The sequence below is a fragment of the Stegodyphus dumicola genome, chromosome 3 (genome assembly GCF_044657685.1).
Source record: "Stegodyphus dumicola isolate Sdum_Otavi_A_Nest chromosome 3, ASM4465768v1".
NCBI classification, from domain to species: domain Eukaryota; kingdom Metazoa; phylum Arthropoda; class Arachnida; order Araneae; family Eresidae; genus Stegodyphus; species Stegodyphus dumicola.
In genome coordinates, this window is record NC_140770.1 from 91,291,955 (window position 1) to 91,317,234 (window position 25,280).

Consider the following 25,280-nt stretch of genomic DNA (forward strand, 5'->3'; position numbering starts at 1 on the left):
TTTAACAATATTGCATACAGCGCCATTTTTCCCCTGGTGGTGAGGTTTCCAACTTCCTTTTTTTCGCAGAAAATAAATTCCCATGACCTCCTTTACACGATTACCAAGTTGGATAACATTTGATCCAGTAGTTTTCCTTTTATGACCGTTTCAGTGTGGAACTTTAATTATAACCACTCTGTATATTATTAAATTTTAATTTGAAGCTATGCGTTATATGTATACCAAGCATAAATTTTTTGCTTTTATGGAAAAAATAAAGAATCAAAGCAAATATACTTAGGACAATGGACCAAAACTGAAAAAATTTCCTCTCCCTCCGAAAATAAAATATTGAAACTTCGACCTTGAATTTATTGGATTATCGAAATATTTAATTTGACTTATCTTCTAAGTCCTAGTTCGGACAACAATTCCGTCAAAACTTTCGAATTGCTTAAGCTAAAGTAAAAGATTTAGTATATATTCACTGTATGTTAATAAAGTAATCAGAGTGGAATAAAAATAGATTATAAAATTTACACTGATGCAACTTTTCGTCTGACTGCACAACATGTAATGGAAGAGAAGGCTTGTAGAGATCTGTTTTTGACATGCCTCTAAAAGTAGATGTCATACTCCTTTTGTCTCTTCAATATCAAAAAACTTTCCTTTGAGAGGCAACTTTAGTTTTTGGGAAAGAAAAAAATCACAAGAAGACAAATTTGAAGAACATGCAGGACGATTGAGTACACATACTTATTTTCCGAACACAAGCGGTTCTCCGACTGGTTATTGAATAATGAAAAGATGCATTGTCATGCAATACAAAACATTCGGAATAGGTTTTCTGACTGAAAACGTAAGATTAAAAGTCATCTGCTTAATTCACAGTCATTTACAAGTCAACTACTCGGGCAATTGCAGAATCGTTTTGATCCTGAGCTTGTAAGACAAACCTAATATCACTGGATTTAAACACTTCTTTAATCTTCCGAGAATGTTCCTTCTTTAGCTCATATTCCAAGAATATTAAGTGAATACAATTATTGCAAAAGCAATTGAATATTCATTTGCACTACGGCTTGGTAGTTTACTAACGAGTTAACAAAACTTAAATTCTGCTTTTTGTGTTTAACAATACAACAATATTTTAAATATTTAGAAATAAAATATTAAATTGGAGCCTTACCAGTTGCCTAGCATTTGAAGATTGTTAAATACTAATTGTTTGTTGTGAAGTCTAACCCAGGCTGCATGGTTGGTTTTCATAGTTTTCTAGGTTCTCTTTACAAAGGTTCTCTATGAAAGCATCTTAATCAAATAGCTCCCATGTTCTTTCTATGTTCAAATAACCAACTAACCTAGTTTAAGCACGATTTCTAAGTGAAGTTACTAGCAAAACCCAAATACTCATTAAAAATCATGTAGCTTGCCAATCGGGAGTAACATGAAAGATGCAGCGCCAATAATTGAATTCCTGCTACAGTACGCTGTTTTTAAATTTAGATGGTCGTTCCTTAATTAAATAGCTCACCAGCGGCCGAGCGGTAAGGACGCTGAACACTGGTAGTTCGGTCCGAGGTTCGAATCCCGCGAATGGGCTGGCTGCATGGGCGTTTTCGGGGTTTTCCCCATGTGTAACGTGTATACGAGCCAGTTTCCCTTAGAAAGTCCTCTACGAAGGAATCCCTCCCTTTAGGCAGATAACCCTCGTGTGCTTTGCGATAATTAAATAATCCAATTCAATCCAATCCAATCCTTAATTAAATGTAATTGATTTGTAACTTCTACTAGAGCTGACGGTTAGAATTGAAGTGTAAATAAATAATATCGTGTGCAATATTTGCAATTTATAAGAAGGATTTATTAATAACCGTAATAATTACTTATTATATTACTAATGATTAGGATTCAGTTCTTGACAATTACATTCTAAATTAGAATTTTAAGAATATAATGAAAATACGCTACGCACAAAAATACATTTTAAGATAAAAAAATGAGTTGATTTTTTATGTTTTAAAACTTCTTGAATTCATTTAATAAACATCGTATCCTCGTTGTTAATTGAATCCAGAATGTTGGGTGTCGTTTATATAATTATTCTTACTTGTCCACAGAATCTGCTGACTTATCCAGCCATTAAGTAGCTGCAGATCATTTCTACACAACCACCGAACTTCCATTAATTCAGTCTCTAGAGGGTTGTATGTTTATATCATAATTTGACTTTTATAAAAATGATTATTCTAAATCTTATGTTTCTATAAAAATGTACTGTGCTTTAAAAATATATATCAGCCGCTCTTTCAGCCACTTCAAAAGCAACAGTTTGTTTTTAGATATAAATTATGCAGTTACTGTCATAAAATTCAAATAAACATCAAACAAAAATTCTCAGTTTTAGACAATTCGATTTAAACGAAGTAAAGCAGCAGACGCTAAAACGCCGAAGGTAAAAATTTACTCTTTTTTTTTTTTTTTTTTTTTTTTTTTAAGATATAGAGAAATTTAAAAAAATTAGTTAAAAATTTGAATAATATCATATAGAATTTAAAAAAATAGCTTTAAATATAGTATTAATGAATATTTATTACGCATCACTGAGGGAAAAAAATGTCATATAATTAATTCTCCGTAAAATTTTACTTGAAATTCAAGGTTAAAAATAGCTGTGGCAATTCAGTGTAACAAAAATCCATAGACCACATTTGGCGTTATTATCGCTCAAAAAAAGCTGCCAAATTTCAAAACGCGAAAATATGTAAATTCGTGTATATCTTAGAAAATTTTGAATAAAAAAGTCTAATTTTTTGCAGATATGCTTAAAAATACACCTACTTTAAGATGATGGTAAAAATTTTATAGGTTATAATTCAAAATTTTTTTCGAAAAATTTATAAAAATTATTTTAAAATAGAAATTTTAAAAATAAAACACAAAAAATGGGTAAATTTTATTTGGAATGAACCTAAATTTCGAAATGTGAGAGAAAAAATCAAAAAAGTTTAATAAAAAAAGAGATATTAATAAATATTTGCCAAATTCAATTAACATTGAGGAGCTAAAATTTTGAGAGCTAATATTTTAAAAACTACTCGTACGATTTTTACAAAACTTGGTATTCTGGCATAATTTGAGTCATAGAATCGAAATATGGAAAAAAAAATGGTATGTTATTTCAGAAAAAGTCTGATTTTTTGTCAAAATACCTATGTTAGAATAGTGCTATATATAAACCTAACATATATCCTAAGTCGCGCTTTCGAGACATGAAAAACGCAGGTTGAATTTTGTCAATCGGCCCAGTAGAACGGGAGATATAGCACTGTCCCATTTTTTTTTTTTTTGAGCAGTGTACATATGTTAAAAATGAAAGGGGATACTACTTCGCAGTTTTTCACTTATCACGGCCGGTCTGGTCCCTATTAGCCATGATAACCGAGGGATGTCTGTATATTGATTGAACAATGTAACTAAAGCATTTGAATCTAAAGTGTAATTATTAGAAGATAAACCTTTTTTGAGAGGGCAATACTAGCACAGTTTTTCTTGGAATTAAAATATTGTTCAATCATTGAAGGGGTTTTCAGCTATGTAAAACAGTGAGTATTGCATTTCATGATGACAAAGGAGATAAACATTTTCTAAATCTGTGCTGTAGTGTACTATTGCTAAAAAAATTGCAGTGGTGTTGAGATCAGAGACTTCTCAGGATTTGGAATATGTTCAAGCTCACTTTCATGCTTTTCAAACTTTTCTATTATCAGTTTTGCAGATGAGATGGTGCATTGTCATCCTGATACATGAAATGTTCAATGTACTTCAGGATACAAAGTTTGAACAATTGGGAGGACTTGGTAATTGGTAATCCTTGATAGTGATGCGGTTGTCAAATAATATTTGTATACTAAGAGATTACTGAAATGCAGTGGCCCAAATTGCCACCAAGCTACATTCATATTTTGTTCTGGGCATGATCTGGATCATGTGGCTCTGAAACTCTTCTAAAAATCTAAAAGGTAATATAAATAGCTACCAAATTAAACAATTCATATTTTACATTGCTCATTATCTAAGCTTTGCCATTCTGAATGATTAAAACTAATTCATATGATGGGCATAGTTATCAACAGCTTTGCTATAGCTGCCATCGGTATTAAACCTATGATAGTGAATATTAATACTGTGAAGCTCCTGAAAAGTAGTTTTTTGTAGAAATACTGAGTTTGGAAGAATATTAAGTTTTGCCATAATTTAATTGGCCATTTTAAAAATATTTTTTGATTTTAAATCTTTTAATTTTCTAAGAACTTTTTCATATTATTATTAAATTAGCAAATACTGATAAAGTTTTTTTTTTTTTTTTTTTTTTTTTTTAATGCATATTTTTCTGGGTGCTTCGATACATCAAAAAGGCCTTCTATCTTAGTAGCAGATATACTAGCCACATGAGCACCAATAATTTGGTCTCCTCTTGAGTTTTGGTATATTCCCTACATATATCTTATAATTTTCAGTGTTTGAAGTTGGTACTTGTACCACTTTAAATACAAATTTCATACTCTATTTCTATTGATAAAGCTCATAATCTTTCAGGGTTGGCAGCTGGAATTGCATACATTAGCTTGAAATTTAAATAATTTTGTCAAGCTGTCAAGTGTTTCAAAATTTGAAAATTAAAGCAAATTTGTCAAGTATTTCAGATTCATTGTTTTTCTATTCTGCCAGAATTTTGTGGATGATAAATATGTTAAAATTTTTATGTTATTCTAAAATTTGTTATTTTTCGTTTAAGAATTTGTTTTTATGATAATAAAGCACTTGCCCAACAATATTTAAGATGTCTAAGCTTTTACTCTGATTTTATGAATAAAAATTATGAACTATTATTTGAGATGTGATTTTGTTATATTTGTTAATTGATATTTACATGCACTTTACTGAAACATGCGCTTTTAGAGTGCTTACTTTTCAAGTTATAAATATGTGTAGATAACTTGTGTCATTTTAAATTCACATAAACCGGTTATATGTTAAGGAATACAATGCAAAATATTAATAGTAGATTGTTCTGTTAAAATGTAAGTGGATTACATTTTTCTAATTTCGCCACAACAGTATTTCATTGAGAAACAAAGAAATTAAAATTATTCTAAATTTTAATTTTCAGTATTTAAAAAGTGATTGACTGAAAGAAATGATTTATGTACTAGAGGTTAATATTTTAAACATTTCATTTACTACAGTAATGTGTTTTGCAATCATATATAAATCCATTAGCATTATTGAATAGAAATATTGATTAAAAGTGCATATTTTCTAGTGGGATATTAATATTTTATGGGGAGAGAAAATTTTATTTATTTTGTAGGCTTCAAGCCCATCTTCCCTATTTCAAATATTAGTAAAAATATTTTTGATTGAAATTTTTTTCAGGACTGTAAATTAGATATCACACTTTGGAATGACCTGTCTCAAATGTGCAGCTTCCTTTCAGAATTAGCAAGGTATAGCTTCATTTTTAAGCATATATTTAATATTTTTTTCTGGCCATATTTTTATTGTCAGTGCTTAGATCATAAATACTGAATAATGTGTTTGTATACAAATATATATAGAAAGACACATGTCCGTTTTATATATATATATATGTATGTATAATATGTGTATATAAAAATTTAAAAAAAAAATTCTTTTTAAAAAAACTCAATTTTTTTAATGCAACAGAAAGTGAATTAATTCATAAATATATTTGTTAATTTTAATTTTTTAAATTGAACAAAAAGCAAGGAAATATTAAAATAAAATTTATAAGATTATAAAGTCAAAATAAATTATTAAAAAATCAAATACAAGTTCAATGAAGTTCTTTTTAAAGGGAATAAACATGACTGAATAAATCTGAAGCCATTTTTCTGAATTCATGATCAAACACAGATTTAGTTCAAACTCAAGTAGATCAAAATAATAATTAATTAGTAATTAATAAATATATCACCCTTGAAATGTCTTTATTTTTTATTGAAAATGAATTAAAATACTTCTACTTAAAACAAAGAGCATTTGTCGTGATACTAATTTTAAAGTTAAAAACTAGTACCAAAAAAAAAAAAAAAAAATTGGCAAGTATTGAATTGATAATTAAATATATTGGGGCAGGGAGGAAGAAGAAGAAAGCAGTTTTGTATAAATGTGGTTGATATTATCTTTTATATTTGATGTTAAGACAGTTTTTTTTTTTAATCGTAATGAAATAAAGAAGTAATGTTAATCTTTTAAATATTGTATCTTAAGAATTTTAGCAGGAAGTCATCTTTTATCATCTGAAGTGTCTTCTTAATCAGTTTCAGTTTTCATGAGATTTCAAGTATGTATGAGAACTGGATTGATAGTGCTTAGTTCATTCATTATCTATGACAGTTTAATATGTGCATTTCTTAATCTTTGAGCTCAGAACTTCAGCTTTTTCATGCTTATTCTAAATTTAAAATGCTGACTAGTTCTGTATGCAATTAAATATGATTCTCATAAAATTTTCTTACACCTGTGTTAGGAATAGAAATTTCTTAATTTATAAATAAATGCCTTTCTCAGTAGATTCTTGATACTACTTTTCTGTGGAGAAACTTATTCTGTGAACTTTGTATGAGTTTCTCATTTTTTCTTTAACTAGAAATAAAAAACTATCTCTTCCTGTCAAATTCAAATTAGATTTCCATTTTAAATCATTAGGACTACCTGTTTTGAAATACAACTCTTCCATGTTTAATTAAAAACATTTTTAGTCAAATAGGTAATGTCATAAGCAATAAGTTTTTTGATATACAGTAAGACCCCGCTTAACGCGGGGGATACGTTCCATCAAAGTAGAGCGTAATGCGAAACAGCGCTAAACGAGGCTATCTTTACATGTAAATATTGGCATTAGGGGAAGATGGCTAGGAAATTGGTTAGGTATTAAATTTAAAAAGTATGTTTTTTTAATAAAAATAAAACCAAACATTTATTTCTTAAAGCCCAAATTAATACCACATTATTATTTCTTGCAAAAATAAAAACAAAATATAAATAACAAAACGAATATTCTTAAAAAAAAAACAAATAAAATTCTAAGTCAGTCATATTTAGTTAGCCTTCCGCGTTTTCAGTGTTCTGCCTTTTTGCGACAAAAGCATCTAATGTTGTTTGCCTTTTTCTTTTGCGTTGTTCTCTTAAAAGTTCTTCATAAACGGATAGAGCACCTCTAACACTACGCCTTACTTTTGAGCTCCTGTCAAAATTCGGATCATTTTCAATGAATTGATCCATTATTTCAGTTATGGTAGACAAACTCCTTTTTACAAACGCCATCGAAAGTTCTTTTTGCTCTTCTTCTGAATCACTGCTGTCAACATTTTTGTTTTCTTCTTGTTCAGTTAATTCCTTGAGCTCATCATTAGAAAGACTAGCCACTGCTTCTTGAATTATTTCATTTCTTCGACATCTTCCACATTTACCCCTTCAAAATATGTTTGTACAATACCGCACCAAACAAGAAATACAAGTACACTCTTTTGGATATGTATTTGAAACCTATCGCTGCATAATATTTCAGGGAATCCCCGTATGCTGCGAGCGATTTTGTGGAATCCCCGGGTTGAAGTAAAAGAGCGCTAAACCGAAACAGCGCTAAACGAAACAGCGTTAAGCGGGGTCTTACTGTATTTTGAAATTTGATGATTTTGTACTATACTGAAATTATGTGATTAAAATATGGCCTATGTGTAAAATGCAGGAAAATTCTCTTTTTATGTTTATCACATAATTACTCATTTAACTATGGCTTCAAGAATTTGAAATTTTTTTAGAAATTTTTGGTGCTTCAAATTCAGATTTATCAGTAAGTGAAACAATATGCTTAAGTGAGAAACTTGAATTTCTAGAATTCTAAGCTGCATGTTTAAAATACATTTAAAATATTCATTTTCTTATTTTGCAAATAAAAAGAATTGGCATTAATTTTCATATAAATTATTTTTATTTAATTTCATATAAATTTATTTTCATATAAGTATTTTAAATCATTTTTTTATTGGATTGTGTGAGATTTACCATTTAAACTTCTTGCCTAACTATGCCATGTGGTTGTTAATTTTTCTCTGAAATTCAATATTTTTTTAGGGAGCTTAGACAATATAAATTTTTGGATCACTATTGGAAAGACTTTCCAAACCAGTTTAATTCTTTAAATAAGCATTTTATGCTTTCAGAAGGTATGTTTCATTGTGTTATTGGTTTTTAGATACTTTTTGGTACTGTTACTCGTTGTCATGTATATAAGTTTAAATATTGTTAATATTTTGGTTATAAGTAAAACACATAGTAAAATGTTTGACATTCATTATGCTGCTATTCCATTATTACTAAGCGAATCCTATAAAAATTATTCTAAAAAATTTTGGAAGGGGAAAAGGGATTTTTTTTTTTTTTTTGTTTTTTTTTTTGTTATAATATATAGTTGTGGAAAAAACTGCCTGATGTAAAAATAGACTTTCTGCACTAGAAGTCAGTTTTGCATTGCATAATATGTTATTGTTTCTCTGTAAATAAGATTTATGTGCCCTTAAAAGTCTCTATTTTGAGACATGGTAATTAAAATTGGTTTTTGTGGTAAGGGACTTATAAGTAAGAATACATAGTAATAATTATAGAAGTAAAATGAACTTTTTTAAATTTATTCATAAAGAATAAAAAATATATCTGCTAACTTAAATTTAATATTTTTTAAGAAAATGTAAAGGAAGAAAGCTTAATACCCTTATTCTTTTAGTAAAAATGAAGTTAATGCAGCATTTATTTTGCAGCCATAAATAGGATATTTGCTACTTTTATAACACAATAAATGAAAAACTGCAAAATTAGGAGTTTTAAAATTAAATCCCTCCATATTGTATATTTTGGAACATATAACTTGTAAATATTGATTTTGTGGGTCATTTTAACATGTTTATAACTTGTCAAATTATTATTCTTGTCAGTTAATTAATATTTTTCTTTTTTAAGATCAAATTCAAATGATTCATTATCCAAATTATTTTGTGAATGCTCCATGTGTTTATACCTGGATAAAAGAGTATCTTTCATCTGGTAGATGTCAACCTTTTCCTTACATTCCACAGGTTACAAATATGTTGTGTCATATTATTATGGTGAGCTGTATTTTTTAATTATGCATATTTTTCAACATTTATGAATTTTTTGTAATTTTTACAAAATGTTTCATAGTTTTACAATTTAACTTTAAACTTAACTTAAAATCACTTTTTACATTTTTTTTTTTTTAATGTAAAACCAAATCTATAATTTTAGTACATAGCATTGGTAGATCTCCCAATTACTTTGTGAATTCATCTATTCTATAATATCAGAAACAAATTATCCTTGTCAGAATCATAAGCCTTTCCACTGTGTGTGCCTGGATTTGACGGCTGATTGGCAATTTAGCTATTTTAAGTTCTTGAACTTTGAAAAGTTTTATTTGTTAATTTATGAATTTCATTACATTTTTACAGGTAATGTATGCTCTTCTTTTATATACATGGGAAAGAGAATAATTGTTTCCATCATTTTAAGAACTGAATTCTAATGTAATTTTAAATTTGTTGAATGTTTTAAGCAGAGTTATGTACATTTTTGCATAGTTGTTAGCCAGCAGAGTGTATTAAAAGTATGCAGAAGTTTGACTAAACATATTGAAATTTATATTTAATATTAGACTTGTTACATTGTGTTTTTTATTTCATTTATTATTTTACTTTAATATGCAGATTATTTCAAAACTTAGATTGTTTAAAAATTTTAATAATTATTGTTCCTTTAATTAAAAATTCTTTTTAACTAGGTAACCTACAAAATATAGAAATTCTCTATGTATTTGTTATTTATGCAATTTATTCTTTGTCATTAGTCTTCTTATAGTTAACAATTTGTTATCAGAATTCGTATTGCATGTTTCTTTTGAAAATTTAGACACGTTAAACGATCTAATTTATTTCCATATATTTTAAGCCTGCATAATTTTTTCATCAGCAAATAAGGACTTTAATTTAAAAGTCCCTAACAGCCTAGTTATGTGTAAAAAATATAATCTTTCTATTTGCTATGTGAAGTTTATTGCAAAAAATATTCATTGTTTTGATATGCACTTCTATTTAGGTTTATGCCATATTAGCATCAGTTGATCAGCCAGCACAGAAGGTTCAAGATTATCTTTCTCAAATTATTGTTCCAGGTATGATATAATCTTTTGTTGCATATTTTCCAGTTATGTATAATATTTGTGTTGGCTTTTGAACTACCAGCATTTCTCTGGTTAGTATTCAGCATATGACAGAAATTTGGTTTTGAATGTTACTTTTTTTTAAGTGGTTAAATAAATCCTGTTACAAAATTAAATGAAATTAAAACAGTCCAATTATCACATTTAATTTAATTATTAAAATAGCTTAATTATTGTTATTTTGATTGTACAGTAATGTTGGAAATGTTGATAAAATTATAAGAATTGGTGATTGAAAGTTTTTGCAAATTGATTTCTTTTAGATGTACATGAATATTTTCACACATTTTTCATATTTGATCATATAAGCCTGATGCTAAATCATTATATCATTTTAAGTAACTTTTGAGACATAAAGTGGCTATAATAGCCATTCTGATAGACTAGATACGGTGTTTGAATGATGCATTTAAAATTTCTTCTTTCATTAAATTATTTAGATAAAACTTATTTAGATAATCTGGAATCTTATCGTAAATTATGTATGTTCATAAAATTAGCAAGACACTGTCTTTTATATGCATGGTAAGCAAAATAAAATCCTTTGCCCATTTCTCTGGTTAGTATTTTAAAATCTGATTTTTTTTAAAATTTGTGAAAATTCTCATGATATGTATAGTGTTGAGTTTGGTTATTTGAATATGGCAGATAAGAGGTATCTGCTTATGGGAAGGGATGCCTTTGTAGAAGATTTTTTGAAGGAAGCTCACTCATAATCACATAACACAGGGAAAACCAACCATGCAGCCACCTCCTTGAGGTTTAATATTTATTCAGCAGTCTTATAATCACACTGTCAGGGCTCATGCGTACAAGGTTACCCGATGCTTGAGACTGATCTCGTCAATTTTAGATTCATAATTACATCTGGAACTGTGACCTGGATTAAATAGAGTTCTACAATTTTTTAGTGTAATGTTTATAAGAGTTGAAAAAAAATTAATTTAAAGAAGGAATGAAAGTCCATGAAACTGTAGCATTTCTTTTATTGGGTATATACTAGTTTTGGAAAATTGTTGGGCTCTTGATATGTGACTTCATTAACACACTGTCATTTCAACTGCATCATAATATCAACTATGTAAGAATGTACACAGTTTACTTTTCAATAACTTAAATATTTTAAATTTCCTTGTTTTACCATTTCTTAATGTGTGGCAACCTTGATATACCAAACTATTATGATATATGTGATGTGCAATGCTTTTTATATCCTTTTATGATTTCAGAGTATCTCGAATTTCACAGAAGTTACATTTTCATAAGAAATGTAAAATCTCTGTATTAATTTGGCAAGGAAAAACGTAATATGTATATTAAACATAGTAAGTAATGAGCTACTGCCTTCATATAAGTGTAAAAATCTATCAGGAGTAAAATCTTCTTCATCAAAGTAGAGTCACTGTTTTTAGGTGTTAATATTGTCATATAGCACCCATTTTTTTTTTCTAATGTGACAGCGCAATCCAAGAAAATTCAACTTTCAAGACTGTAACATGAAAACAGGACAGTGCATGGTGAATGATTTGCCTATTGCTCAACTGAGAATTCACAAAATTCCAAAACTTACTTCTTATTAATCTTGAAGATTTGATGGAGGGTATATGTGAGTAGTTGTTTACTAGAAAGTAAGTTTCCACTAACGTCTTGAATGCATCTGTATCCACTATTATGGATATTTTCAATGTGGAATAGCCCAACAAATATATTTCCATCTCAAAATCCTTTCAACCGATAACATCACTGATGATGTAATATATCATTAGGTAATCATTAGGTACATCTGTTTAAACTGAAAGTGCAAAAGTTCTTTGCAGCATTCTGTTATTGTGAGAAAAATCACAATTTAAAATTTTCAAAAGTCAAAATTATTATTTGCACTAATTTATGCATCAAGTTGGGATTCCTTAAAAATTCTGAAATTTTTCTGCTCAGCAGTCTTGTGAATGATGTAGCTGTCATTATATTCTTGTGAAAAGCATGTAAAAACCTATTCTGAGCTTTTTTCTTTTAACCAAGCACCTGAACTTCTCTATGAAACATTTCAGTTTCTACCATATTCAGTGTAGCAATAGTGCTTTGATAAAACTGGAATGAATTTCAGTGACAGACATAATTTTATATTGAGCTTCTTCATTTATCTTTTATTGAACAAGAGAAAGTTACCGTATTTTTTGGAAGAAACGCCGCGGCGTTTACGTGTTTAAACTTAAATTTCAGCGGGTGCGCCGTTTCTACCCATGCGGCGTTTAGGTGCACTAAAAATAAAATATTTCCTATGATGGTCATTGTACATAGTTTGGATGGCCTTGTCATTGTACATAGACTGATGCTGGTCCCACACAAAAGACCACTCAGTTGCTTTTCGCGAACGTTATTTTGTTTACATTCTTTCCCTTGAACGGACCTACATGTTTTATTCACCCTAAGCAGGATCTCAGAACAATAACATTCTTCCCCTTTTCAAATCAACATTCTCATCAGTTTGAATAGTCTCTCTCCTCTGCCATTCGATGAATCTTCCAGGACCCATCCTCTCCCCACCCCTGCCTTTTCTGCAACTTTTTTAAAGGCAGACACGACTCCACCTGCCTCGCTATAAGGAACTCTGACATATTTCCCCTTCAGCATGAATCGATTTTTCTTGGCATTCTGCCAGATACAGATCCTATCAGTTTGGGTACAAGTACTTGTTGGATAGTTTTTAAGTAAGAAGGGAGCAGAAAATTTTTGAAAATGTCACCTAAACGGCACAGAAGCCATATTGCTGGTTTTAAGCTTAATGTAATTTCACATGCTGAACAAATTGTAAATAGAGCAGCAGCTCGACAGTTTGAAGTGGACGAGAGATGTATTCGACATTGGAGAACTGAAAAAGAACTTCTTAAAATTATGCCACAACAGAAACGAGCCAAAAGAAGTGGTACTGTAAGGTGGCTGAATCTAGAGGACAACCTTGCAAACTCGATAAAGGAGCAACGAAGAAAGGGAATGGCAATTTCAACTGTAAAAACTCGCTTACAAGCAAAATTTATAGCAAAACAAATGAACATAAATGATTTCAAAGGAGAGCCTTTCTGGTGTAGCAGATTTGTGAAAAGAAAAAATATTTCTGTGCGCACTAGAACAACAGTCGGGCAATAATTACTAATGGATTGGCAGGATAAAAATGCATCTTTTCTAAAATATATGATAGATACTATTGACCAAAAAAACTTCTTCGGTCACAGATAATAAATGTGGATGAAACACCGTTAGCTTTTGACTCTCCTGCAAACAGAACTGTTGATAAAACTGGTGCAAAAACTGTATCTGTGCTTACGACGGGGCATGAAAGAACGTCATTTACATGCGTGTTAGCTTGTGCCGCAAACGGTGACAAGCTAAAGCCAATGATCATTTTTAAACGAAAGACTATTCTGAAGGGAGATTTTCCTAATGACGTAATTATTTGTGCAAACGAGAACGGCTGGATGTGCGTAACAATCATGCATGAATGGCTACAAAAAGTTTGGTAGTGTCGTAAGGGATCTTTTTTCCAACCAAAAGGGTTATTGATAATGGATTCCATGCGTGCTCATTTACTTGAGTCAGTGAAAACCAGATGTCAAAAATTGTCTACGACCATTGCATTAATTCCTGGTGGTTTGACAAAAATCTTACAACCATTAGATATGTCAGGTAATAAATCCTTCAAAGCTGAAGTCCGAAAGCAGTGGGAGTGTTGGATGAGTGAAGGATTGCATACATATACAAAAGTGGTAAAATACGTAGAGCATCTTATGAAGAATTTGCAAAGTGGGTAGGAAGTGCGTGGAAATCGGTAAAAACATTGTCAATAATAGGACGGTTCAAAGAAGCTGAAATTATATCCTTAGATAAAGAACCAAGACTGTAAACCAAGAGGATGAATGTGACGATCTGAAAGACTTAGATCAGGATTTACTAAATCTTTTTAATTCAGATAGTGAAGAATCAGATTTTGATGACTTCATATGATGTATAGTTTGCTGTAATTCCTTTTGTAAAAAAAATTTAAAATTTCATTTTGCCATCCAAATTTAATATTTCGTTGTTGCAACATTTTTTATAATATAGTCTGAGTATTGCAAATATGGACTTCTTTAGTGGGTAAATATAAGCATATACGGGAACGTAAATATATTTTCAACATTTCTTTAATTTATTTTTAAGTTGTGGTTTCATTTCATGCATTTTTCTTAACTGATATGTCATATATCAGGACTTAGGTTGAGATTTTGCATCTATATGGCCCACGACGATATCATGCACAATTTAATCTATTGCGGTGTTTATGCTGATGCGCCCTTTCTTCCAGAAATTACAGTATATTCCTCTAGTATTTTGTTAATGATGTTCCAGGAATATTTTTTTGAACTAGGGTGAAGTCTTAAGAATGTGTATATGACTTTATGTTAGCATTTTTAATTATAAAATAAACCAATGAAAAATATAATCATTTTTCAGTAGTTCTGTAAATAGCCATTTACTTAAAAATAACAATTCATTCAAACAAAGCATATTTATTTTAGATTAATATGCACTGAAGAGCATTACATTATGATCACCTGTTTAATTTGAAGTAGGATTACCTTTCAACCTCAAAAATGCCAGCCTCCAGCAAAATGTTGACTCATGTTAGGAAATGGTTTGGTTTATTGAGCTTATGGAAAAGCATACACTAGGGCTATCTTTCTGAGGTGAGGGATGCCAGGACTTTCTAAAGGAAACTGCGTCGTATACACCTTACACATGGGTAAAACAACGAAAACGCCCATGCAGCGAGTTCGCTCGTGGGATTCAAACCTTGGATCAAACTACCAGTGTTCGACAACTTTATCCCACGGCCACTAATAGGCCATGTCAGGATTCGATTCATGCCAGGGGTATTCAGAGGCCAAGATATGACTTAAAATTCACTATAATGTTCCTAGAACTACTCTCTTGCACTTTGCCTGTTATGCCATATTGCATTATCTTGTTGGCAAATTCCATAATCTGCTGGGAATACTGTTCCCATAAAGGGTGTACCTTGTCTGCAGTGATGTTAACATAGTGCATAAACATCAAGGATTGTTCTATAAGAATGATGGATTCTAATGTGCACCATAATGCTATTACCACTGCCTTGTATATGGCCAACTGTGCACCCAGGTGCAAAGGTGTTGTGTTGATGGGCTGAATGTTATGCTGTCCCCCTGAGTGATGAAGTTATGTGTGGTACATAAGATAACTGCTGACAATTCTGTCACTGCTCACAACATGAGAAGTGGTCTCAGGGTTGAGGTTTAGCCTTGACCTTTTGCAGTGTGCTGTGGAACAGTAACGACAAACCAGTTTAGTCAGACTTTATACTCTTGTGCTGAGTCATGAAGTTATGTGTGGTATATAAGATAAAATTTCCAATATTAATTACTTAATGACAACTACTGAGTATGTCAAATAAGCAAGTGAATTTCAACTAGAAACATACGGCTATTGTGTTCTGTGTGCATTAACCCAATTATTAAAAACACTGGAATTATCCTTCATATGACTTGTATAGTGCAACTCGATTTTTTACATACTTGTATAGTGCAATTTGATTTTTTACTTATGATTATGGAATAAATACAATTTATACATTTTCTTGTTTTATTTATTAGTAGCTACAAATCATTTCATTCATTTCTTGATTACATATAGGATCTCCACACTTACACAAACGTTGCTGTCAATACTTTAACTGTTCTTTACTATTTTAGCCGAGCACCATTGACGATTGAAGAACGTGCAACACCAATAAATCATATTTCATCTTCATAATGAATTATGTTGACACAGTGTAGACACTGCAAAATTATGATGAAGTAATCATTCTTTAAACCACATAGATTATTTTCTACCAGTGCAAAGAAGTTGCTCGACATTACACCTGAAGAATTCCATACAACAGCATATAGTGACAGGTAGACAACGGCGTCAGACACACCCTTTGGAACACATTCTCTTCCCATGAATGAAGGATTTTCTTGTAATGTAGTTAATTGCTGACAATTCTGTCACTGCTCACAATATGGGAATAAGTGGTGGCGTGGGGAACAGCTGCAACAAACTGGTTCGGTCAGTCTTTATGCTCTTGTGTTGAGTGATAAAGATTATTTCATTCTAGCTGCAGTGTAAAAGCTTGCTTTTACACAGGGTTTGCTTTGGATATCGGCGTATTAGAACTTGCCCATCAATGTGATTGACCAAAAAATGTGATTTGTCAGACCATGAGATTTTCTTTCATTCTTCTATGGTCCAGTGCCCCTTGTTCCTTAGTCCACTGCAGGTGTTGTTAGCAATGATGTGCTTCCAGCACAAGGATGCAATTCAGGTGCCAGCTGCTTAGGCACATATGCAGCAGTGTATGGTGCAGTGTGTGTTGAGACACACCATCTGGGTCACCACTGTTGTAGCTGCTGGTGATTACGGCCATTGTAGCCCTTTGATTATGGTAAACAATGCATAACAATGTTTGCTTTGATAAGTACTGATAACAGCTGCACATGAGCAGCCCACCAAATACTTCATTTCTGAAATTGAAGTTTCCAGGTGCTGAGGCTTGGTGATGTAACCCTTACCAAAATCTGATAAATCATCTGTTTTTCCCAGTTTATGGATGCTTTATATACCCTAGCATCAGCCACGCATGTACCATGGCTTTGTCTCCGGGCTAGCTGATTGCTCTAAGTGAAGGGTGGTCATAATGTAATGGCTGTTTGGTATATTTATTGTATATTCTTCTTTTTTTTTATAAATTTCCATAAAATTTTTATTAATTTTAAGGTTACATGAAAAAAAATGAAATGAATTTCAGTATCATAATTTTTGTTATTTATTCTAGGTGTAAGAATTAAAGATTTGCTTGATGACAATTTGCTTGCTTCTTGTTACAAAATCAGTACCAATCCCAAAAAGGCTGCTATTTTTTTCCTTACAAAAATAGGTAAAAGAAAGTTAAATTGAATAATTTTACTTTTATATCTTTAATTATAATATCTAATTACGTTTTGTCTTTTAAAGGCTTTACAGTAAAAGATCTGACTTCTTTACCCATTGGTCTTGCATTGCCAATTAAAGACGCAATTCTAAATTGTTGGCGTGAGCCATCTTGTTTGTGGTCCAAAGATATGTTTGATTTAATTGGTAATATTATTTTATATTTTTTATGCACCTTCCTTTTATTTATTGAAATACAGGTATTATATTGTTTGTAATGTTATTAGGCAGGCGTGATTTATCATCATTAGAAGTGTGTGAGCAGAAGCATATACAGTATAATTTGAATAAGACAAAAAATGAAGCTGGTAAAAATGGTAACAACCGAGAAACTGATGATGGACTGTGTCATTTAGATTTAGAAGTAAGTTTTTTTTTCTTAGCATCAGGTCTTATTGTTATATTTTGTCCCCCTCTCATTTTTATTTGTAGGAAGCGACCATCAGTGGCTAATCTAAGACCAGTAAATACTAGTAATCCATTTTGGGTTTGGTTACTAATGTCTGAATGAAATTGTTATATCAGGTTTAATGGATGTACTTGTATGCAGTGAAAATATGAGCTAATTTTCTTCAGAAAATTCTCCACAATCATTCTTCCTGAAGCATATAAGCTCTAGAATGCTTTTTATGATGCCTAATTGCAGGCCTTTGAGCTGAATATGGTTTTGAAAAGTTCTGGCAATCTGATCTGGCCATCAGTCTGCCTGACTATTGATAACTTAAATTATCTAGAAGTAAAATTTCTATGTTTATTAATGCAATGAGTACTGACATAAACAATGCTTTAGAAAAGCTGCAATGCATACTGAGTTTCAAGAAGATTTAATTCTGGATTCAAAACTTAGTAACATTACTTCAGCAGGCTTTCATAAAATATATTTAGTAAAGTTAGTTTAAAAAATATTTAAATTTATGCACTTTTTCAAGAAAAATATATATTATTTTTAGTAGTATTTACACTTGCGAATGATTGTTGTCAATAATGAAACATGTTTCACAAGTAAGTACAATCCAAACTAATTAAAAAAAATCTCTGCAATTATGTATCAGCAGCATTGATCTCATTATTGAGTCTTTTTGGCAGTATATACATGTGTGAATGACCGTTTTCAAAAATGAAGCATAGCAAGCACTAGCAAATGTACAAATATTTAGATACAAGGATGAGTGACAAATATTTTAGAAATTCTGTGTGATTACATGTCAGCAATGCTAGTCCCAATATTAAGAGTATTGCAACCAAACTGCAAGGCCAGTTGCCTCCCTGAAATATTATTACTTGAATATTAAATGCTTGAATATGTTAATAATCAATGATAATTTTGTTGGTTTCTTTTTTTTATTTTTAATATTCAATATCTTTTATTTAATTAATTATACTTTCAAGAAGTATATCATTTGTTATGTTAGCAATTTTTAATCAGCAATGTATCTTATATTCTAAATGTATAGGCAATTTGGTACTCTGTGAAACATGATATTTTGGCTCATAACTTAGGTGCATATGCTTGATGTAATCTGACCATTGCACCAGTGCTGGTGTTTTATAATAGAAATTTCTTAATTTATGACACATAATCATAGATTAAATAATGATTATATAATTATTTTGTGTGTATCTTTTTTAATAAGGTTTCATTTCCTATTTTTCATAAGTGAAAAATTTTGTTCCTAAACCTTTTATTTTTTAATCAGTGAAATAATCTGATTGTTTATTATTTTCTAATGGTAGGATTTTTGATCAGGGAACATTCTTTAAAGCAAGGTATAAAAAATATCTGATAAAAAAATAAATTATGAGAAAACAAAAAGTTAAATTTGAATAAACCAAACTTTTAAATAATAAAGTTAAAAAAATACATTTTATTATTTCTTGGTAGTGTAAGTTATTTTTCATATAATTATTTGTTTTAATCAGCAAAATTTTTCAAGGAATGTTTTTCCTGCAAAAAAAGTATAGCTGCTTTGTTTCTTGTAACAATACTATGCATCATCTTTTATTAATTAATAAAGCTTTTAAATTACTTTAAAATTTTTGACATTTCATAGTTTATTGAATTTAAAGTTACCTTTAAGGTTGTATGCATAAAGAATAATAATTTTCATACAAATTAATATTTATAAATAATTAACCTTTGATGAATGAGAAAATTTAGCCTTGTAGATTGTGAAAGACATGCAGAGAAACATGGGGACATAACTGCCTTTTTTTTTTCTTTATTAGAAAATTAGCTTGTAATAGTTGATTTTAATTTTTTTAAAGAAGAAAAAAGGCTTGATTTGTATTAAGATTTAAGAGCAGCAGTAAAGTTATAGCTTAGTTTGAGCAATTTTTTGAAGTATTTAATTACTTCACAGTTTTCATTCTGTATTATGCATAATCTGGTACTATTCTGTTAAGAGTGGCTTCAGTTAAAAATGCACCATCTTTTTTCTGCCACGAATTGCTGCTAAGTATAAAATTATCAAATAATAATAGACTTCAAAAGACTAAAAAAATACACTTTTTAAAATTTTAGTTCCTAAAGAAAGTAAATTTTTCTTTTCAGTTTTTCAATCTACAATATTCTACACATAAATGAAATAATAACAAAGCAAAACAAAATTCAATCTAAACAGGTGGCATAAAATTAGAAATATCATTCAGTATTGCAGAAAAGATTTCAGTTTTTGAATATATATTATGTAGAAGTGAAGGGGTGACCTAATATTTACCTAAGTAAGTAGGTATTAGCCCCATACACTAACTAGAAAACTAACAACATTCTGGCATCATTCCCCGAGTCATGATAGAAACTGTGACTCCAGCCAACACTATAAGTACTACCACGGCCAGCAGCATCAACAGCACTCCTACCTTTCAGCGTTAAATTAGCTCAAGTAAAATGGATTGCATTACATGATATACACAGTTGTGCAGGTGCATATTTTTAAGCTGTTATCTATTGTAATGGGTACAGGCAACATGTGTCAGTTCATTGCATATTGCAGTAGAAACAGGCATGATGTTCCCACGCTATAAATCAGTTTTGTAAATATGATCTGTTTACGTCAGTGTTTACTATCAGAATTAAGTAAGAACTAAAAAATTGTTTACAAAGCTTACATTTAAGTACTGAAATTTAAAGCAGCTCAATTTTAACGATTCATCATGTGCTGTAACGTACGTTTTTGTGATAATTGATTTTCAGAAATGACATTATTATTTAGCAGTACATTGTTATTTACACGTAAAGCTTGATCATGACATTATAAATTGTGGTGGCTGGAAGCAACTTATTTCTAGTTTATAGATCATGTCTACAATCATGACTTGTTTACATCATCATTTACAATCAGCAGTCAAAATTAGAAAAGAATATAAAATAATAATAAAAAGGATATAAATAAATAAGTTTGAAAACAGAAGGAAAAAATAGCTTCATGCATACCTACGTGTACTACGTACTTTTAGATACATCTGCATATACTATATGCTGATACATTGCCAACTTATTTTTTTTTCATTGTATGCAATTTTGTGTGTTTTTACAATAATTAGTTTATAAGAATTACATTTCATGATACATTACATTGCTAATACTTAACCAACTGAATGCTGGCAATTTATTGTATGTGTTCATGTATTAAGTGATGTTACATAGAAATGTAGGGTGTCAACTATTATTTACCCAAAGTAAATAGATAATAGCCTCGTACCCTACTTGTGAGTGACCTATGTTGTGCTTCATATGGTTTGCAGTGCTTGTTTAATTCCTGTAATGGCAGTCATCCTGAATGGCAGTCATCAATGTTGAACACAATGATTGAGAATGACAACCAGAAAAAAAAAAAAAAAAAAAAAATCTTTGCTTTCCGGGCATAAACCCCGAATACCCATTGTCCCTTAAGAACACTTCCAACATTGTTTTTTTTTTCTTTTTGTGAAAAGACTTTAAAATAGATATTCCAATCTGTTGTTGTATTATGGCTGATTTCTGAATGCAGTTAGCAAAATTCAAGAATGAATAATAGCAAGAATGTACAGAACAATGCCGTATAGGAGCTTTGTTTGAGTTAAAAGATAACTTCATTGGATGATTTTGAGAATAAAATCTATTGCTATGAATTGTTCCTTTGTCCTGAAAGAATCTTATGACAGCCTCTTCATTATTAGATAATTTCCAAATTGTGTAATCCATCATACTAAAAAAATGGCAAAAAATGGCAAAAAAATAACAGTGATGGTATTTCAAACATTAAATTCTCAAGCCACGATATTTGGCGTGTTTTTCTTGCATTGTTTTCTTTTTATTTTTAACTGTAGCCACTGTAACAGAATAGTACCCATAATTTAAATGAAATGTAGGGGCTATGAGTAAAAAATATAACATTTCATCCAGAGCAAACATTATTATTAAACTACTGAAGATAAAATTACTTAAAATATGATTTGAATCATAAATAATATTGTACTTACCTTCCTTTGTAGAATCCTGGAATATTGAAAAACTAGTTCCAGGTGTTTAGAAATTTATAAGATGTATTAGCATTTAGTTTTTTTAGAGGCATAATAATTTATGTAAGTTATCTAAGATGATTATTAAAATTAATAGTATAATGTATTTTTCCCCTGTACAGTGTTTTCAGTCATAAAAGCAATGTATTTTTTTAAAAAGCTTTTATGTGTGCACTAACTTTTATTTTGTTTTGATGGATATTTTTCTATTAAAAGTGTGAAGTTAATTAGTTTCCTAATGCAGTTGATTTTATTTTTCTATATATGAAGGTACTACGTTTAAGATTCAGTCAAGATCATAGAATCCATGATGTTTATCATATGTTGCAGTCATCTAAACCTGTTCGAATAGCTTTACAACAAAGACCTGAAGTTAGGTAATAGTTTTTTCACTTTTCCCTCTCTAAGTAATCATATTTTTAGTTTTTATCTTAAAGTATGCAGTATAAGTAAGGTAATGCTAACACATATGTATTGGATGATTTAATCCCAACTTAGTGATAACATTGTAACAGTTAATTTATGTGAAATTTATTTTTAACTTGCATATAGGATATAAGTAAAATTATTTTGACACATATATGTTTGGTTATTAAGATGATTTTAGCTTTTCAACTGCAAGTTCATGGTAATATTTTAATAATTCAGTATTTAGACTAAAAATAAGCACCTTTCTACTGCATTTTATCTAAGGTATGGAAAGGAAACTTATCCCAGTGAGAAAAATTCAGATTCCCTTAATGCAGAATTGCTGTAAATTATTTTCAGTATCCTGCTGTTGTGAAATTATTTGTTTTAAAATTTGAAAAAGAAATGAAGAACTGATATTCATTGGACAGTTTATAAAAGTGTGCAGGATAAGGTGGAACTTAAACACCTAACTCATTTAATTTTTTCAAACTCACGCAAGTCGGAAGCAGAGTAGGTCTGTGCTCGTTGTTTAGGATTAAATTTTCGATAGAAAACCTTTACTTTGCAATGTATAATTTAGCAGTGATATTTGCTCCAGAATCAAGGAAAAAGTAATGAATCGACTAGTTGCGAGCCACCTAGCATAACCACAATCTTCTTTGTGTAGAAGTTAGATTTAGGAAAGAGTTGTGAAGGTTTATTGGGTAAAATCAGTATCATTGCATCATGTTTAAATCAGATCCATTTTTGATAAATGTTTCTGTCTTCTTAAAACGGTATCTTTTTTTTTTTTTTTTTTTAATTTGGCAGAAGTAGAAAGCAAGCCTCCTTCAGAGTATTTGCTTGTGCATTTACATTAACTCCAGGAGTTTAGATTCTTTCAGCTTTTCTGTTTTCCCTTTTAGACAAAGATGATCTTTAATGGAAGTACTTATTCTTAATTCTTCAAAATTTATATACATTCAAAAGTCGTTAATTTTGGACACCCATAATCCGGAATGATCTATAATCCGGACCTCAAAGCTACAAACATTCTGCGCATGCGTCGTGTTGATGCATGCACATAGGCGTTTATGCGTGCGTGTAAGACCTTTATGGCTGCGAATATGAGTGTGCGCGTGCGCGTTTAATGTATAACGGATGGTATAAGCTAAAAATTATCTAATTCAGTTAATGTTGCAGATTGCGTTGTTCCTTAATCTTTGAGTTGGATCCGGCTTATTATTTTTTGCAGACTGTTAGAGCAATTTTATAAAAGTAAGCTTGAACTTTCGAATATATCAAATAGAATTTCTGATATATATTTACTAATATGTAAAGAATCTACAAAGCGAAAGTATGCTTCGAAGTCCATTAAACAGAAAGTGGAATTGCTGCAAAAAATGGATAAAGGCATATCCTTTGATTATCTAATCATTCCGAAATATGTTTATCAATTTCATGCTGCTCTGCGGGAGGCAAACGACGTGGCGTGCAATGAATTGGAAGTTGATCTGTCAGCACTATCCTTATCTTTAGGGCAGATGTTTTTATTTTATTTGGCTTATAATTCCTTACTAAATGTAGTATTTCATCTCGATGTACTCCATCTTTGATGTGATTTAAATCAAGTTCCTCGTCATTATAATTCGCTTCCGATAGTGAAGAAAGTGACGCAGAGGTTATTGAAAACGAAAAAATTTCGATTGACAAATTAGCCGATATTCTCGACTCAGCAATTATAGGACTTGAACAGCTGAACTTTATAACTAAACAAGAAATTATGTCTGTTTAATAGAATTAAAGTATTATCACATGAAACAAAGCAACTTAAATAACTTACATTGAAAGAAATGTTTAATAAAGTAAACAAATAAATATTAAGCTTTTTCTTTTTGTAAATGTTGATACCCTTTAGATCATAATTGTTCTTTATTTCATTAATTATGCTTTCATATTTTTAATTTTATAATTTCTGCATGCCATCTTACCAGATTTAAACTAATGATCTATAATCTGGAAAAATCGATAATCCAGAATCGCCGAAGTCCCGACGAGTCCGGATTAACGACTTTTGACTGTAGTACTACTGAACTGTAGTACTACTGTAGTACTACTGATCATTTCCAATGTCACGGTACAGAAGTGGCTGCTAGTTCCAGATTTTCAATACTAAACTTTGCAAATAATTCTTACATCTCTTCTTCTTTGGATGCGTTTTCACCAGCAGTTATATGCGTATTTTGAATTGATTCTGTAGCCTGACACCACCATGATTTAAACTTTAGTTTAGAAATAAAAAAATATATGTTTTTCCATTTTGAATAATTTTCTCATAATTTATTTTATAGGTGTTATGAGAAATTTGGAATTGTTTCTTCAACAATTTTCTTGGTACATTAGGTGTCTCCTCAGACATTGTAGCCACATCTTTTTTTTTTAAATTTATATCGATAATTCATATACTTATTTTTGAAAACAAGCAAGTGATAATGATATAGTTAAAGAAAACATGCCCTGTTACGACAATGCTGTGACAGGTTTCTATAATATGGTTGGAATATTAATGAAATAATACATTGGTCTCATGTGGTCACCAAATCAATTTTTATGTAGTCGACGAATACATTTCAATTTTGTATTTATTGCAAATATGCTATAACAAATTTTCAAAATTTTACTGATTTGAAGTCTAAGTTTACATTATTTTCATTACCATTAGAAATGAATATGAATAGTGGGCCAGAAAATCCATAAATGGGTCTAATTAATTTACAGTGTGATATAAATTCAAAGATTTGAAATACAAATTTTATTACATTTTATTCATACTTATCAAAAAATAAATAAGCTCAGTTATGAATTTTCATGCTAAGAATATCTCTTTGTTCGGGAACATGTTAAGAATTTTTTTTCAGTTGAAAATGAATAAGAAAAGAACCCTATTGACAGATGAGTGTTTACAGTCAATGATGAAGATAATATTTTGTAATTTTTCTCCAAGTCTAGAAATGTTACTAGAATTTAAATGCTCTGATCAAGC

At 30.1% G+C, this 25,280-nt stretch overlaps 1 protein-coding gene across 3 annotated transcripts in view; it reads left to right on the forward strand.

The window, feature by feature from the left end:
* shtd (anaphase promoting complex subunit 1) overlaps window positions 1-25,280 on the forward strand; it is a 221,328-nt gene that overhangs the window by 84,202 nt on the left and 111,846 nt on the right. For all 3 annotated transcript variants that reach the window (XM_085813065.1, XM_085813067.1, XM_085813066.1), the window contains exons 17-24: window positions 5,422-5,492; window positions 8,146-8,237; window positions 9,028-9,173; window positions 10,180-10,255; window positions 17,193-17,294; window positions 17,372-17,494; window positions 17,575-17,711; window positions 22,118-22,224. In XM_085813065.1, the coding sequence (XP_085669191.1) occupies window positions 5,422-5,492; window positions 8,146-8,237; window positions 9,028-9,173; window positions 10,180-10,255; window positions 17,193-17,294; window positions 17,372-17,494; window positions 17,575-17,711; window positions 22,118-22,224 (854 nt within the window). The remainder of the gene's footprint in view (window positions 1-5,421; window positions 5,493-8,145; window positions 8,238-9,027; window positions 9,174-10,179; window positions 10,256-17,192; window positions 17,295-17,371; window positions 17,495-17,574; window positions 17,712-22,117; window positions 22,225-25,280) is intronic.